The sequence below is a fragment of the Aplysia californica genome, unplaced genomic scaffold (assembly GCF_000002075.1).
Source record: "Aplysia californica isolate F4 #8 unplaced genomic scaffold, AplCal3.0 scaffold00519, whole genome shotgun sequence".
NCBI classification, from domain to species: domain Eukaryota; kingdom Metazoa; phylum Mollusca; class Gastropoda; order Aplysiida; family Aplysiidae; genus Aplysia; species Aplysia californica.
In genome coordinates, this window is record NW_004797789.1 from 51027 (window position 1) to 68487 (window position 17461).

General features: G+C 40.5%; 1 protein-coding gene across 1 annotated transcript in view; it reads right to left on the bottom strand.

Annotated features, from left to right (window-relative positions):
- Positions 1 to 3721: 3721 nt before the first annotated feature.
- LOC101854115 (putative glycerol kinase 5) overlaps positions 3722 to 17461 on the bottom strand; it is a 24308-nt gene continuing 10568 nt past the window's right edge. The window contains exons 8-14 of the mRNA XM_005106205.3: positions 14880 to 14940; positions 12839 to 12965; positions 10791 to 10895; positions 8943 to 8993; positions 7711 to 7918; positions 5244 to 5377; positions 3722 to 4677 (exon numbers count right to left, since the gene is read on the bottom strand). Of these exons, the coding sequence (XP_005106262.1) occupies positions 4529 to 4677; positions 5244 to 5377; positions 7711 to 7918; positions 8943 to 8993; positions 10791 to 10895; positions 12839 to 12965; positions 14880 to 14940 (835 nt within the window). The 3' untranslated portion in view covers positions 3722 to 4528. The remainder of the gene's footprint in view (positions 4678 to 5243; positions 5378 to 7710; positions 7919 to 8942; positions 8994 to 10790; positions 10896 to 12838; positions 12966 to 14879; positions 14941 to 17461) is intronic.

Consider the following 17461-nt stretch of genomic DNA (forward strand, 5'->3'; position numbering starts at 1 on the left):
CTCAATAACAGGCACAAAACATGACTAGAGCTATCATACAAACTCATTGTTCCATCATTGTTCTAAGATAAGCCATGTCACTTTAAGCACTTTTGCCTTAAATATTTCTACAATTGATCTGGCTACATCTCCTGAAGCCACTAAAAGTTTCTAAATTAAAAAAATCAAAATGACTATTTTTCGTGTCAAACATGTATTTTGGATTGAATTGATCTTGTTAAGGTAGTTTTCAAATCAAAGCTTAAAATGTGCAACTGCAATTGATCATATTGTAGTAAATGGTGGTCATGATCAGATATTGAGGGACGAACAGCAGACGATTAAGTGTGAGTTGATGTCGTCGGAGGAGGGGGAAAAAATGAACTCATCCAAAGTTCAACTTGGGATTTGTAAAGAACAGATGCTGGGAACTGAGAAAAACCCCCCAACTTAACCCAAGATCAATTCAAGCGAGTTCAACATAAGTGACGTCGACTGTATTTATAATTATTATTATCATTATTATGATGAACTTTATTCAATTTATAACCTCAACAGTTACACTTGTGGAGAAAATTTTTTAACAAATCTGAGGATTTGAAAATTTTTGTCCCAGGAAACAAGGACCTTTTTGATGAATTGGGACTCAAATCTGAACTCGAAGGTTTAAGCACAGCCCTGGCCAGGTTTCTTCACACTTACATCATCGCACTACTTTTTGACTTTTGAAAACTTCTTTCCCTGTTTTAGTTATTTCCAATACAAATCACCTTTTAACCTTGAGGAACCAGGTTTATTAGTAAGCCAAAGTGAAATTCAATCCGTTGAATCAAAAACAAGCTGTCCCCGTGGTTTTATGCACCCTGCATAATTTAGCAAAATTTGATCATTTTTTGCATAATCTTTGATTATTTTCCTTTATCATTCTTTGTTAAAATTAACAGAATCGCATAATTTCACATTTTTGGGTTCAGTTTGCATAATTTCAGAATTTTTCTTGCATAAAACGACGGGGACAGAACAAGAGATGCTTTATTGCAAACCTAAAGGCAGAAACTCAAATGGGGTTTATCCTGATGCATTGCCATTTTATCAGATGGATAAATTTGACTGTCTTAACTCTTGAAAATTGCAGCTGACACATTTAATATGTCCAATTAGCAAACCAAAGGCAATTCTGCAGCACATTTTGAACCACCATATAAACAAGTAGGAAACATAAACTTACATAATATTCCGTAGTATACATGTTGCCTACCTTTTCCAGTTTCACATGAAAAATACAGAACGAAAAATCTGTATGAATGACGAGGTCATACATCTTTCTAATACCACATCTTCGAGCGTAGTTGAAAGACAAAACGTTGGTATTCAGTGAGTTAAATTTTGTAAGTTCAACATCAAAGAATTTGTTCTTCATAAGCACAACGTAAAAAACATTAGTTCTAAAACACAACACCCACCAAAAAAAGAAAAAGAAGGAAAGAAACCCAAAAGGAACCCCAAGATACTGAGGGCAAAACTGGAGCGCAGGATGTGAAAGTTTTTCATGCAGGAAACAGGGAACAGATTCTGTATTTTTCTCAGATGTGCACAAAATATAACATCTTCAAATTCCTCATATATGTATCATTATTGCTCATTACATAATTCATTGCATAAAAATAAGTACATTAGTATTTGCTCTCTTATAAATCATGGGAAAACAAAAACATCCCAACAACAAAATATCTCTTTATGTCATGGATTAACTCTTTCTACACGGAACTTTTTTTCCGCAGATGAAATCATTCAGACGTAATTCATTTGTAACCTTCCAAATCATTTTGAGGGAATGAAAATAAAACAGAGCAAAATGAAATGAATCTCTGAACTGTGCAAGTACATTCTAATAATCAATCTCCAAGGTGTTGGAAAAACAGCTTCCAAATTTTGAATTCACATTCTGAAAAAAAAAAAAAGACCAAAAAAAAGACAAAAAAAAGACAAAAAAAAGACAAAAAAAAGACAAAGGCAATCATGGTTCTAAACAGCATCACAAATGTCAGTAAAAGTAACACACAACTTGCCCTTCAGCTAGACAAACTGAGGCACACAGTGCTCAGAATGTACACATAAACTACCCTTTGAGAGGTGGGGGGGGGGTGAGAGAAAGAGAGAGAGAGGGGGAGAGAGAGGGAGAGAGAGAGAGAGAGAGAGAGAGAGAGAGAGAGAGAGAGAGAGAGAGAGAGAGAGAGAGAGAGAGAGAGAGGGGGAGGGAGAGAGAAAAGGAAAGAAGGAAAGAGAGAGGGGGGAGGCAAGAAGAGACGGAGAGAGAAAAGAAGAATAAATGACTAAACAACTTCAACTATATCAAGAATAAACAAGATCAAAAGATCAACAGTGTGACACTGGATTCAATTACTCGTGATCAAATCTAAGGCAGAAAACATTTCAGGCTCTTATGGCAAGAGTATCTTGTATAACAGACCAAAAATACAACTTGGTAAAGATAAAGGAATGCACACAGAGAGAGCCACAGTGGGATGCATCCAATTGTACAAAAACGAGGTCATTGTAAAAACAGATTTATCTTGCAAGCAACTCTTTTTATGACAAGTGGAAAAAAGAATATACATTGGAACATGCTTTAACACCAATATGTACAGGACAATCGTTTGTAAAAATGGCCACTTCCCGCTACCTCCCTTGCGTATTTTTCTACATTGCGATGGATGACCCGCTGTAAAACATCCACCAGTCTAAAACAGACAATTTCCTCAGCGACAATGGGTTGTTATCTGAGACTATGCGCGCACAGGAACAGTTTTCACTGTTAAAAAAATGGGGATACGGCAAAAAAGCACTGATGTCGCGAATTGCAGGCAAGTTGTAACAAAACACAAACTTTTCAGTCGCTAAAAACTGGAGTTGCCTGTGCGTGCGGTGCTTCTTTATTTGGTTGTTTACACTTGGGTGACAAGACTGTTGTGCAGCTAAAGTTGCCCCCGTGCGCACCTAGCCTTAGAACATTTCCACTGTGTAGGAGTTCGCAAAATTGACAAATCTCTTCTTCGTGTACACAAAATCCCTTTCTAATCTTCAAAAGGCTTCACAAAAAAACAAAAACGCTCACACAAACAAAAAAATGAGTAATTTTACAGCAACTCATGCTTTAATATGCATTTCTCTGTTTCCTCTCTTCAAAACCAGGCACATACATCTGACCATTAGGGCTGGGTCACGAGCGCGAGAACGGAACTGAATCGCCACTCTTCCCTGCGGAACGCGATTCACGATTCACTTCAGTGGAACACGGCACAGTATCGACAAACGATTCCCGATTCCCTCCCCTGTCGCTGTCACCACCTTGTGGCTTGTTTAACCTACTGCTGAGTCGTGAGTCGAATCATGAGCGCAAGAACGGAACGGAACACTTAGTATGGCTCCCCTTATTTTACAAAAGATGGAATAGTCCAATCCCCCTATTAAAACAAAATGAATGGGGTCCAACCAATAGACAGAAGGAATTTTAGTGAGCCATCGTTTTCACGAATCATAGGGTTTGGGGGGGGGGGGGGGGGGATTTATGGGGGTCACTAATTGAGGTCAGTTGATAGAGCAGCGCAACAAAAGGTGTGGGGCCGAGAGGATGGCGGAACAACGAGAGTGGGACTCGCGCTCGCCAAGAGGCGTTGATATGACACTGTTCCATTTCAGTCAGTGTTCTGTCACAGCTCCACGAGCGCTCGCGTACTCGCGATTCATTGAAGCCGACTGAATCGCGAATCGTCACTCTCAAATTTGACGAGCAGGATCCAGCCCTACTGACCATTTCTAGCTCACAGCAATTTACAACTCTATTTCATTTCCTTAATGTGCAACATCAGGTTTCTCGACTTGCAACAAAATACATTATAAAACGGATAGCTCCTTGAATTCATCAGGACTGGCCTTGGTAGTTTGAGGGATCCGTAGTTTGAGAGGATAGCTTACAAAGATAAAGAAGAAAAAAACCCAACTCATGACAGCAGGCACAGTTTGACGGATGCGTGATTTCGAGTCTTGTGTGTTCGACCTATCCGTGTTATACTGTAATACTGTAACCCTCAGAAGTCAGTAGTACATCTACTGGTTAGATGCCACATTATTTCTTGTTCTCCCCACTTGTCACAGATTGTCTGTATTGTACTGAAACTGGATTCTCACATTATAGCAAATCTTCCTTAAAAAAAAAAGAAAAAAAAAAAAGTAGAGGGTCTTACGGCGCTCGCAACAGCATAAGGCCATATGAGCGCCATCAAATCTTCATTCTTGTCTCAAGATTCTAATGGCTACTAATAAGTGCTTGTAGCTTGAAACATTTTCTTTAACGCAGTAAATGCCAACGTAATATACCCACATTATATTTCTAACTAAATTTGCTGCGGCAAAGCTGGGAATTTGTTTACGACTTGTAAGAGTTCATGAAAGCCCGATCGGGTTTGTTGATCCACTTCTTCGTTAGTGGGGGTGTGGTGGAGGGGTGTGGCGGGGTTGGGGCGGTGTCGTCGTCGGCGGTAACAAGTGCTCACAGGCCCGGGTACCACTTCTTGGACCGGAGGATGGCGTCCTCCCACTTGAAGTAGAGCTTCTTGTAGCTGGGCCAGGTGTGTCGCGGCTCAAACTGTCTGTTGTGTTTTCTCAAAGATTCCACTTCCTCTTTGCTGGACCATACACCTGAACACAGAGGAAACATTGGAAGTGGGTGGTTGGCGGGTGGTCTGGTGTGGTTTGCTCCTTCTTTCCTATCAAACATCTATCGTCCTTATCTCTCCTCCTCCTTCAGCACTTATATAACCTATTTGTGTCACAAGTAAAACTATTTACTACAACCAAACTGAACCCACCGGTGGCTACACCTGTGGCTACACAAACTGAACCCACCTGTGGCTACACAAACTGAACCCACCTGTGGCTAGCTACACAAACTGAACCCACCTGTGGCTAGCTACACAAACTGAACCCACCTGTGGCTAGCTACACAAACTGAACCCACCTGTGGCTACACAAACTGAACCCACCTGTGGCTAGACAAACTGAACCCACCTGTGGCTACACCTGTGGCTAGCTACACAAACTGAACCCACCTGTGGCTACACCTGTGGCTAGCTACACAAACTGAACCCACCTGTGGCTACACCTGTGGCTAGCTACACAAACTGAACCCACCTGTGGCTACACAAACTGAACCCACCTGTGGCTACACAAACTGAACCCAACTGTGGCTAAACAACTGAACGCACCTGAGGCCAGACCGGCCAAATAAGCCGCGCCCAGAGCAGACATATCGGCGGTGTCGCTGCGGTCAATCGTCTGGTTCACCAAGTCACTCATCAGCTGCACCACAAAGTCGTTACCGGCCACACCTCCGTCCACTCTGAAAGAACAAAGCAAGACATTTCTCACTGCTGCCTTTGACACTTAGCAATCACACAGTCAGCGGTACAAAATACCCCCATCTGGACACCCAGCCAGGAGAGCGACTGCAACGGACTACTTCTCCGGCCTGGCGCAGTGACCGGAAGGGAATATTTTCATCAGCGCATAATTTTCTTTTTTGCCACTTATCAGTCTACTTTGTCTTACAGTCTCGTTATATTGTTAAAGTAGAGTGTTGCTTTATGGGTCCTTTTGTAACATTATTGCGCCAAGTGACTGAAAAGTGTTAACTAGTGACTTACAAGTGTCAACAACCATTTAAACTGGCTATATAAATTTCCTTCTCTGGTGTCATAGCCAAATTTCAGTTTTCAGTTCCATTCACGTATCCCGTTGTTTCTTTTAATATTGACAAACATTTCAACTCCTTCACAAAAGAACAAACAATGCTTTTTATCTATATTTTATTTTCGGAAAATGTTTAGATTTATGCCCTTTACTTGCTTGTTTTGATAGGTTTTCAAGCATTTTCTAATATATTCTGTTGAAACCATGTAATTTCTCCTGACATCGCAGGTCATTTGTAAGCGATGCTTGGAGGGTTGACAACAAATATATGTATCATGACGGGGTTGAATCAGGCGCTTATCAACTGTTGGGCATGTGGCGTTATTGGTATCACCATAAAGCTTGTTCATTTGTTTTGCTTTCAATGAAAGATATACTCCTGTATCTTGAATAAAATTCGAGATATTTGCCATTGAAATAGGTGGGGTTACCTGGTTTTAGAGGTAAAATTAGAGAAAAAAAATGGCCACCACAGTTTGGTGACTTCAGTAGCTTGAGGCTCCATGAAAAGTGAAAAAGTATACATTTTTCGTGCCTTTAATTAACGATTTTCAGTAAAATCTACACAGAAATGTATTCTTAAATGAACAGTAGAGGTGTTGAGCCAAAAAACAAAAATTAGATAATAGATAATAGAGCCAAAAACCAAAAATTAGATAAAAATTGCCAAATTGGCAGAAAAATGCTAGTTTCTTCTATTTCATTACTTTGACGAGTGCCTGATTTCACCACAATGCTGTACATATTGTGCACTGAAGGCTAGAGGCGACTATGCCAACATTCCTCTGTTGTAAGAAAAATGACTTTTTATGACAAAATATAATAGGTAACCCTTAGACACAGCAGACTTTTTATGACAAAATATAATAGATAACCCTTAGACATAGACACATCAGACTTTTTATGACAAAGTATAATAGATAACCCTTAGACACAGCAGACTTTTTACGACAAAATATAATAGATAACCCTTAGACATAGACACATCAGACTTTTTATGACAAAGTATAATAGATAACCCTTAGACATAGACACATCAGACTTTTTATGACAAAGTATAATAGGTAACCCTTAGACATAGACCAGACTTTTTATGACAAAGTATATTAGGTAACCCTTAGACATAGACACATCAGACTTTTTATGACAAAATATAATAGGTAACCCTTAGACGCATCCGGAATGAGGAATCGTGAATGTGGCAAAAGTACTGGCCAACTGGTCTCATAGTCATAGACATAATGCAATATTGTTTGAAAGTCTCTGTTCTGCACAATTTAACGATCGAGCGTATTAACGATCGTATAATTGCGCTGGAATCTGAAGATTGCGCTCATATTTTATATTTTTTTAGATAAAAAAAAAAAATTCACTTCCATCTTAATTATTTTACTCACATCAAGGAATGTTCATATATTTTCAAAAGTGTCAAAATATATATATGAAAATTAAAATTACAATTAAGGTATGAAACTGAAGAGCTAAAAAAAATGACACAATTATACGATCGTTAAAATGCGCAGCGCAATCTTAAGATTGCCACGCAATTACACGATTGTTAATTTGTGCCGAACACCTCCACTGAGATGGAAGTGACTTAAAAACATATCCTGAGCTGAGAGCAAGAAGTGACTACATTCATTTGATCAAAATGCCGAAAAACTGGACACGTGGATTTTCAGGTTTTTAGAAAAAGTTGGGACTGTATTTGGTCACCTTTAAGGACTAGCGGGCTAACCCAGATTTCGGGGGTTTCTAGAAATCTTGACCAACACCAAAAGTGGGCATTGCATTACCTATACGAGAAATTTGGTTTAATTGGAGTGTATATATGTGTTTGGTTATAGAGAAAACTCCTTGTCTTTTATAGAAATTGAACAAGGGACAAAAACTTTACCTACGGTTTTATAAAAACAGCATTTTTCGGGATACAGCCCCCTTGTGCTTAAAAGTGACCATTTGACCTGTGTACTCTCTACCCACCTGACTTGAGACAAAGGCAGTTTGGTCTCCGTGAGGGCTGTCTCGTACAGAGCTTTGAACCGGAATGCTACGCACTCCAGGATGGCCCGCACTATGTGAGCCTTGGTGGTGTTGGGGGTCATGCCGAACATGGAGGTCACGGCAAGGTCATCGTTGAAGGGAGCTTGCAGACCGCTGAAGGCCGACACAAAATACACCCCACCAGAATCTGGGAGAATGAGAAAGAAAAAGAGGGACAGCTTTTTTAGAAGGGTTTTTACGGCGCTCGCAACTGCATAAAGTCATACGAGCGTCAAGAGGTGGATGTCAACAGAGAAGTCCATTCAGGAATCAGGCTTACTCTGCTTACCTCTCTAGCTTCAACAACACAAAGTCTGCTTTGACTATCAAGGCACCCCGGAAATAGCGGGTCACAAGAGAGTGACAAATATACAAAAGACGTAGAAGGAAAATGATGATAGTAAGGATTAGGAAAGAAAAAGCAGCAGTTCCCAATATGCAGTTCAGGCACAGTTATAAGCATGACAATGAGGAATCAGTCCATTTACAATTCTACTGTGCATAAGAGCATGTTAATGTCCCCCCTTTGGGAATGGCCTAAAGACACTTCAGTCAGTAACACCACCCTGGGGGGTTGGGACAGTTGTTTTTGTTTTGTTTTTTTGGGCAAGTGTTTTTACAGCACTTGCAACACAATAAGGCCATAAAAGTGCTGAAGATTAAAGGTGTTACAAGAGAGTAACAAACATAAAAAAGAAGAAGGGGAGATAAGGACGATAGATGTTTGACAGGAAAGAAGAAGCAAACCACACCAGAGCACACGCCAACCACCCACAGACTGAGCGAGAGAGGGATACAACATTTCAGCAGAAAGACTGAAACACTCAATACAAATATTCCTCCCATTCGGGAATTGAACACGGGTATATACATATGTGAGGCGTGCTGACAAAATGAGTTATTTCTCGCAATGCACAAATGAAGATATTGTCCAAACACCTTCAATAGGGTCAAATTTGTAGATGTTTAAAAAAAAAATTAATGCTATATTCTTTAACTATAACCTGTCTTTTATTATTTTATACTTATAAATTGTAAAAACTTCACCTATAAGAGTGATTTATCGATTTTCTAAACTTAAGGCTCGAATCCGAGAAGTAACTCATTCTGTCAGCATGCTTCACATATACAGTTGGAAAACACAAAAAAAACCCCAAAAACCCAGCACTTACCAGGTACAGATTCGGCCATCTCTGAAGTCTCAGACACGTCCTCAAATAAACCTGTAACAACATGGGCTGTTTTAGTAAGGTTTTACGGCGCTCGCAACTGTATAAGGTCATATGAGCGCCAAGAGGTGGATGTCAACAGAGAAGTTCAAACGAGGAATCAGGCTTACTCTGCTCCCCTCTCCAGCCTCAACAGCACAAAGTCTGCTTCGACTATCAAGGCACCCCGGAAATAGCAGTTCACAAGAGAGAGACAAACATACAAAAGAAGTAGAGGAAAATGACGATAGTAAGGAAGAGGAAAGAAAAAGCAGCAGTTCCCCCTATGTTGTTTCGGCACAGTATGAGCATGACATGATAAATAATACCATTTACAATTCTACTGTGCATAAGAACGGGTTAATATACCGTGCATAAGAACAGGTTAATATACCCCCCCTTTGGAAATGGCCTAAAGACACTTCAGTCAGTAGCACTGCCCAGGGCTTCCATGGTTTAGAGAGACTGCTCAAATAGTGAAGAAGACAAAAAATGGGGGAGAAGACAAAAAATAGTGAAGAAGACAAAAAATGGGGGATTGTATTTTCTTTAAAGGTTTACGACTGTTCTCAGATCAACCATCTTCAGTTTACGTGATTTAGTTTAGTTAACAGACACAACTAATATATGGGGTTAACAGACACAACTAATATATGGGGTTAACAGACACAACTAATATATGGGGTTAACAGACACAACTAATATATGGGGTTATCAGACACCAAATGTGGGACGTACGGACAAAATGAGCAACTTCTCGGATTTGTCCGTTTAAAAACAGGAATTATGTCAAACTGATTTAGTTTTAGTTTTAGTAGATGTTTTACGGCGCTCGCAACTGCATAAGGTCATATGAGCGCCAGAAGATTGAGGTGTTACAAGAGAGTAACAAACATAAAAAAGAAGAAGGGGAGAGGAGGACGATAGGTGTTTCATAGGAGAGAAGAAGCAAACCACACCAGAGCACCCTCCAACCACCCACAGTCATCAGTTGAAAATCTACACTTTAAACACCTGTGTCAATTTTCTGCAGATACCTCCATACAAGGACTGCAAGAAGTAACTGATTCATTTGTTCATTTGTGTAAAGAGAAGTATATTGAAACAATAATGGTCATTTAGTGCTGGGAAAAAGTAAGACAGACTGACAGACAGACAGACAGAAACAACAGAGAGAAACTAAAAAAATAGGACCTACCAGTGACGCCCTCCAACCACCCACGAGAAGTAAATAATTTCGTTAGCACACCTTACAAATGCTTGGAATATTAATTGTTCTTCAGATATAAATAAGGGGAAAAAAACCCAACACCACAAAAATAGTAAGTAGTAATAGTAGAGGGTTTTATGGCGCTTGCAACTGCATAAGGTCATATGAGCGCCAAGGGGTGGGTGTCAACAGAGAAGTCGTTACAGGGAATCAGACTTAGACTGCTCACCTCTCTAGCTTCAACAGCACAAGGTCTGCTTCGACTATCAAGGCACCCCGGAACTAGCAGGTCACAAGAGAGTGACAAACATACAAAAGAAGTAAAGGAAAATGACAATAGTAAGGATCAGGAAAGAAAAAGGAGCAGTTCCCTGTTGTAGATCAGGCACAGTTATGAGCATGACATGAGTCAGCCCATTTACAATTCTACTGAGCATGAATGAGAAATGTCCCCCCTTTGGGAATGGCCGAAAGACACTACAGTCAGTGGCACTGCCCCGGGGGGTCACCACTAAAAGCCACAAAAAAAACAACACCACAAAAAGGAAAAAAACCCAACAGCATCCCTGTGAGGAGCAGTGCCCAAGGACGTCTGGACTCACCCATCGACTCGGCCCACGTCATCACGTTCCCCGTGTCGGCGGACACACCTTCGGCCAGGTACACCACCTCCTTGCCAATCTTCCAGCCCACAATAGGATAAAGACCTGAGCAAATGTTTAGTTTCGTTTCAGTAGGTCAGAGTTTTACGGCACTTACAACACAATAAGGTTATGTAAGTGCCGAAGATAAGAGGTATTACAATAATAATAGATAGATAATAGATAGCATTTGTATAGCGCATATCCCCGCTCATCAGCAGGCTCTATGCGCTTTACACTATATATTGTTACAAGAGAGTAACAAACACAAAAAAAGAAGGAGGGGAGATAAAGAAGATAGAAGACATTTGATAGGAAAGAAGAAGCAAACCACACCAGAGCACCCGCCAACCACCCAGGAGCAAACGCTGAGTCAGTTTTAGATATAGTGAGAGTAAAAACAAAAATTATTATCATTTTAACTTAGGTGTTTATTATGCCTCCATCAACACAATTTAGGTCATTTAGGAGGCATGCTTTCCACTTTGCCTGTCAGGGCAAAACCGAGGCTGAGAGGGATACAGTATCCCAGAGAAGGATACAGTATCCCAGCAGAAAAACTGGGATACTCAATAACAATTTTCTCCCACTATGGAATCGAACACTAGTCTCCTGTGTGCGACAGCAAAACACCTAACTCAACTGCTTCACCACAGATACCAGCTTTAATTAGAATTTTACGGCACTTGCAACCCAAATAGATCATACAATAGGCAAAGAACGGAGGTGTCAGTATAGGGCATCATACAGAAGAAAAGAAGGAGGAGAGATAAGGACCATAAATAAGAAAATATGTGAGGCAGCATGGTGGAATCAGGCTCTCGTCAAAATAATCAAAGTGCAGAAACTTGCATTTTTCCGCAGGTTTGAGAATTTTTATCAAATTTTTGTTTTTTGGCTCAACACCTTTCATGCCCATTAAAAAACTCATTTCTGAGTGGATTTTTCTGAAAAACGTTGATAAAAAGGACAAAAAATGTTAATGTTCAGTTACCACGGACTCATAAGCTAGGGAAATAACTAATCTTTGGCGGTTATTTTCTCACTAATTTTACCTCTAAAAGCAGGTGACCCCCCACTTCCTTCATTCACAAATATCTCTACTTGTATTCAAAATAAATTTTAAAAAATTTTCAACAAAATAAAGAAAAGTGAACAAGCTTTAAGATGATACCAATAACTCTACATACATGCCAAAAATTTGACGAGAGCCTGATTCCACCACGCTGCCTCACATATATTGCAATTATATAGCGCTCAACCCCGATTAAGGTACACAGGCTATATTTGATAGAAAGAAAGAGCAAACTATAGAGAAGAGCACCTGCCAATCACCCACCCTGACCAAAAGTAAACTCAACTACAATAATGAAACATAGTTAGGAAACTGCAAATTTACATTTGTGAGACAGCGTGGTGGAATCAGGCTCTCGGCAATTTTGTGCATGTAGAGTTATTGGTGTAATCGCTAAGCTTGTTTACTTGTCTTTATTTGGATGGAAAAAATATCCGTTTATCTTGAACACAAGTCGAGATATTTGCAAATGAAGGAGGTGGGGGTCACCTGTTTCAGAGGCAAAATTAGTGAGAAAATGGCTGCCAAAGATTCGTTATTTCCTTAGCTTAAGATCCGTGGTAGCTGAAAATCTACATTTTTTGTACCTTTGATCAACGTTTTTCAGAAAAAGCCACACAGAAATGAGTTCTTCAATGGGCATGAAAGGTGTTGAACCAAAAAACAAAAATTTGATAAAAATTCACAAACCTGCGGAAAAATGCAAGTTTTTTCACTTTGATTATTTTGACGAGAGCCTGATTCCGCCACGCTGCCTCACATTTTATTGCGTCTTTGATGAACAATTTCCAGTAAAATCTGCGCAAAAATTTCGCCAACTTTCATGGCGCAGAGGGTTCAGCGCAAAGCTAAAAATGACGCATTATCGTAACTAAGCAGATACGCCCTAAGACAGCATGGGGATCAACAAGCACTGGGTCCCACTCACACTCACCAGCAACAGAGGCGTGCGGCTTGCTGCCCGTATTTAGGTCGATGAAGGTTCCGGTACCCAGCGTACATTTCACGTCGCCAACGTCGAAGCAACAATGGCCGAACATTGAGCCTTGCTGATCTGCGACCTGGACAAGAGACAAGACAAAGTAGTTCTACTTCGGCCAACAATTCAGCCTTCAGAGGAGACTACTGGACATGACCAAAAAATTATGAACTTTTACGGATTCCATGGAAACACGTGTGTGGGGAAATCATGGATTTTAACCAAATGAAAAAAGATATAATATATCAAATTCATAGGAAGAGTTTGTACAATTCATAAGTAAGAATAGTAACTCGTCCATCAATGTCTGACACTAAATTTATAAGTATGATAATATAATAAAAGACATGCTATACTTGAGGAAAATGGCATCAGTTCAAAATCTACAAACTTAACCCCAGTGTCAATTTGTGGCCAATATCTCCATTCACAAGACTGTGGAAAGTAACTCATTTTGTTAGTACCTCTCACATTTTCATTTATGGATCATATTTACTGTCTCATGCATCTCTATATCAAGATTATTTGCAAATAAAGTGCAAAATGACAAGCAAAAAAGAGATTAGAATATAAATAAATGTATAACATCACAACTGAAAGAGCTGCGGAGCTGGCCTACCATAGAAAACTGCATCTCCTCTCGACGCTTAACGGCAACAGAGGATGAAAAAGTGAAAGAGTAAAAGTAAAAGTAGTAGGTGTAAGCGGCAATATATGTAAGGCAGCGTGGTGGAATCAGGCTCTCGTCAATTTTCGAGCATGTAGAGTTATTGGTATCTTCGTAAAGCTTGTTCACTTGTGTTTATTAGGATGGAAAATATATCCATTATCTTGAATACAAGTCGAGATATTTGCGAATGAAGTAGGTGGGGGTCACCTGTTTTCAGGGGTAAAATTACTGAGAAAATGGCCGCCAAAGATTAGTTATTTCCTTAGCTTAAGAGTCCGTGGTAACTGAAATTTTACATTTTGTGTGCCTTTAATCAAAATTTTTCAGAAAAATCTATGCAGAATTGAGTTCTTTAATGGGCAGGAAAAGAAGTGACCCAAAAAACAAACCAACAGAAAAAAGCAAGTTTCTTCACTTTGATTATTTTGACGAGAGCCTGATTCCACCACGCTGTCTCACATATAACAACAGACAAGAAGACAATTACACAGACTTAAAGTACTGTCGAACCTGTCATTACAGCCACCTGTACAAACGGTCACTTTCCACCCCCCCCCCCCTTGCATTTTTTCTATATAATTTAACAGTGTAAAATGGTAACCTGTCTAACACAGCTGCGGCCACCTTATTTTATCAACGCACGGCCACCCGTCTACTGGGACATTTCAGTAACCCACTTTCAGCACTTTTTAAGGTCCCCCGGGCAAGTGTTGAGTTCCTGCGTGCTGTCGGCATCGCTGACCGTTTATGAAGCCACAGCGCCAGAAGAGAGAGAGAGAGAGAGAGAACCCACTGCCAAATTTACCTGCCTCAGATGGGTAAGGCGTGTTCACTCATTGCCTGGCGCTTTGTCAAAAATTTTGAATTGGCACCTGACGCTGCGGACCGGCCGTCCTAATCATGGAAGCTGAGAATGCTTGTGAGTGTTCTATGGCCTGCTGGGGTAATAATATATAGAATGTAAAGTGCACAGAGCTTGCTGTTGAGAGGGGACACACGCTAAATAAATGCAATGTAAGTTGTTGTTGTCGTCTTCAAATCCCTTTAGCTGCGAGCATTTCGCTCTTGGCAGCGCAATGCCTCCCTCAAGTAACCACATGTCCTTGTCATCTGGTCAGCGCCAGAGTAGAGCAGGCTTTGTAAGTCTGTAGGTGTGTGTAGGAGCCTGCGTTGAAGAACTGCCAGGTTTGGGCAGTGAAGGAGAAGATGTTCAACGGTCTCCTCGAGGTAGTCACAGTGTCTGCAATGGGGTTCCCACATGGGGTTAATTCTATTTATGTGCTTGTTGGTGTGTAAGTGATGCAATGTATAAACAAGACAACCTACCACAGCTGTGATGGGAATTTCAAAGCCAATCACGTCCCGGTCCGTCACCCCAAAGTCTCCACTGACAGAGAGGACATATGAAATGAAACACATTTAGTATTTGGTAAGGAGTTTTATGGCATTTGCAACACAAACAGGTCATACAGGGGCAGAACATTTATTAGTTTTGTTTGAGTTCGAGTAAAGAGTTGCACATAGTCACAATAATAGTGCAGGGAAGAAGTAACATAGACACAACAATGGTGATTTAGTGCAGGGAAGAAGTAACATAGACACAACAATGGTGATTTAGTGCAGGGGAGAAGTAACATAGACACAACAATGGTGATTTAGTGCAGGGGAGAAGTAACATAGACACAATAATGGTGATTTAGTGCAGGGAAGAAGTAACATAGACACAACAATGGTGATTTAGTGCAGGGAAGAAGTAACATAGACACAATAATGGTGATTTAGAGCAGGGAAGAAGTAACATAGACGCAACAATGGTGATTTAGAGCAGGGAAGAAGTAACATAGACGCAACAATGGTGATTTAGTGCAGGGAAGAAGTAACATAGACACAACAATGGTGATTTAGTGCAGGGAAGAAGTAACATAGACACAATAATGGTGATTTAGTGCAGGGAAGAAGTAACATAGACACAATAATGGTGATTTAGAGCAGGGAAGAAGTAACATAGACGCAACAATGGTGATTTAGAGCAGGGAAGAAGTAACATAGACGCAACAATGGTGATTTAGTGCAGGGAAGAAGTAACATAGACACAACAATGGTGATTTAGTGCAGGGAAGAAGTAACATAGACACTACAATGGTGATTTAGTGCAGGGGAGAAGTAACATAGTCACAACAATGGTGATTTAGTGCAGGGGAGAAGCAAGGCAAACAGACAAAAACAACAGAGGGAAAGAAAAGAAGTAGGACCTACCTGGGGCACCCTCTAAATAAAAAAGGAGGAGAGATGTGTGTTTGATAGGAAAGAAGGAGACAAGAAAACCACACCAGAGCACCTGCCAACCACCCAAAGATGAATAAATGATTTTAAAACTCAAGTTTGACTTTGAAAGAAAAGCACACCAACACAATCACATAAACGGTCATTTAGAGCTGGGAAGAAGCAACACCACAGACAGAAACAACAGAGGGAAAGAAAGGAAACTGCACCCACCAGGGGCACCTTCCAACCACCCAAACCTTCACGGCTTTAGTTTAGTTTTAGTGAGAGAGTTTTACAGCATTTGCAACACAATAAGGTCAAATAAGTGCCGTAGATAAGAGGTGTAACAAGAGAGTAACAAATACAAAAAAGAAGGAGGAGAGATAAGGAAGATCATAGATGTTTAACAGGAAAGAAGAAGCAAGCCACACCAGAGCACCCGCCAACCACTCACGAGTGTAACCTGTATCAGTGGTCAGTTTAAAAAAAAATCATAGAGTTCTCTTTGTTAAATAAAAGTTTTCATGTAAACTCCTAAGTTTGAAATTTTTAAGAAGAACTTAAGACACAATAATGGTCATCTTGTACTGAAAGTTTAGTAAGAGTAAGAGTTTTATGGCACTTGCGACACAATAATATAGTCATATAAGTGCCAAAGAAAGATTAGGGGTGTTACAAGAGAGTAACAAACACAAAAAGGAGGAGGAAAGATCATGACAATAGAAATTTGAAAGGAAAGACGGAGAAAACCACACCAGAGCACCCGCTAACCGCCCGATAGTGCTTAAAAAAAAAAAAGCAATAAAGACAGACACAAACAACAGGAGGAAAAAAACCTCACGCAAAACAAAACAGCATCAACATGTGGTGTCCTTCAACCACCAGCAAAAACAAAATGTAACTAGTCAACCAAATAAATGACTTTGAGCTGTCAGTTGTCTGATAGCCAGTGTGGATCAGATTACAATTCAGCAACAGGTGAGATTGTGACTTATGGAAATCATCAAAGTGTTGGCAGCTATAACAGGAGACAATAAATCATTCCACACAATTACCATAAACGGCGCTTTGCTGGCGCTACGTTAGCTCAGTCAGTATTGCGCTAGACTATGGTGTGGATGGGCCTGGCTCGAGCCCTCCCCCCCCCCATCCCCAAAACAGGGCGTTCTTGAACTCGGGTCGTTTTGAAGTTTTCAAAGCTCCCAACTCATTTGGCTCAGTCCCATCAGAGAAGGATATTAAAATCAGAGGTCGGGTCTTTTAAGTAGCCTAATAATAGTGTTGACAGGGGTGTTAAACCCATATATACTTTTGTCCTTTTACGAGCACTTCGTGTTTCTGTCACTGTGGTTCTATCTGTTCTCTCTAAGGTCACATTGACAACACACTCTATGGAACATTACAGCAACTGCAGCAAACCTGCACTTATCACTACTTGGCATTGGACAGAAGGGCGAGAGCCCAGCTGTTGCCGGATCGATAACAACAACAACATCTAAGGTCTTGTTTGTTTTTGTAAGGTTTTACGGCCCTCGCAACTGCACAAGGTCATAATATGAACGCCAAGGGGTGGATGTCAGCAGAGAAGTCCAAACTGGGAATCAGGCTCACCTCTCTAGCCGCAACAGCATAAAGTCTATCAG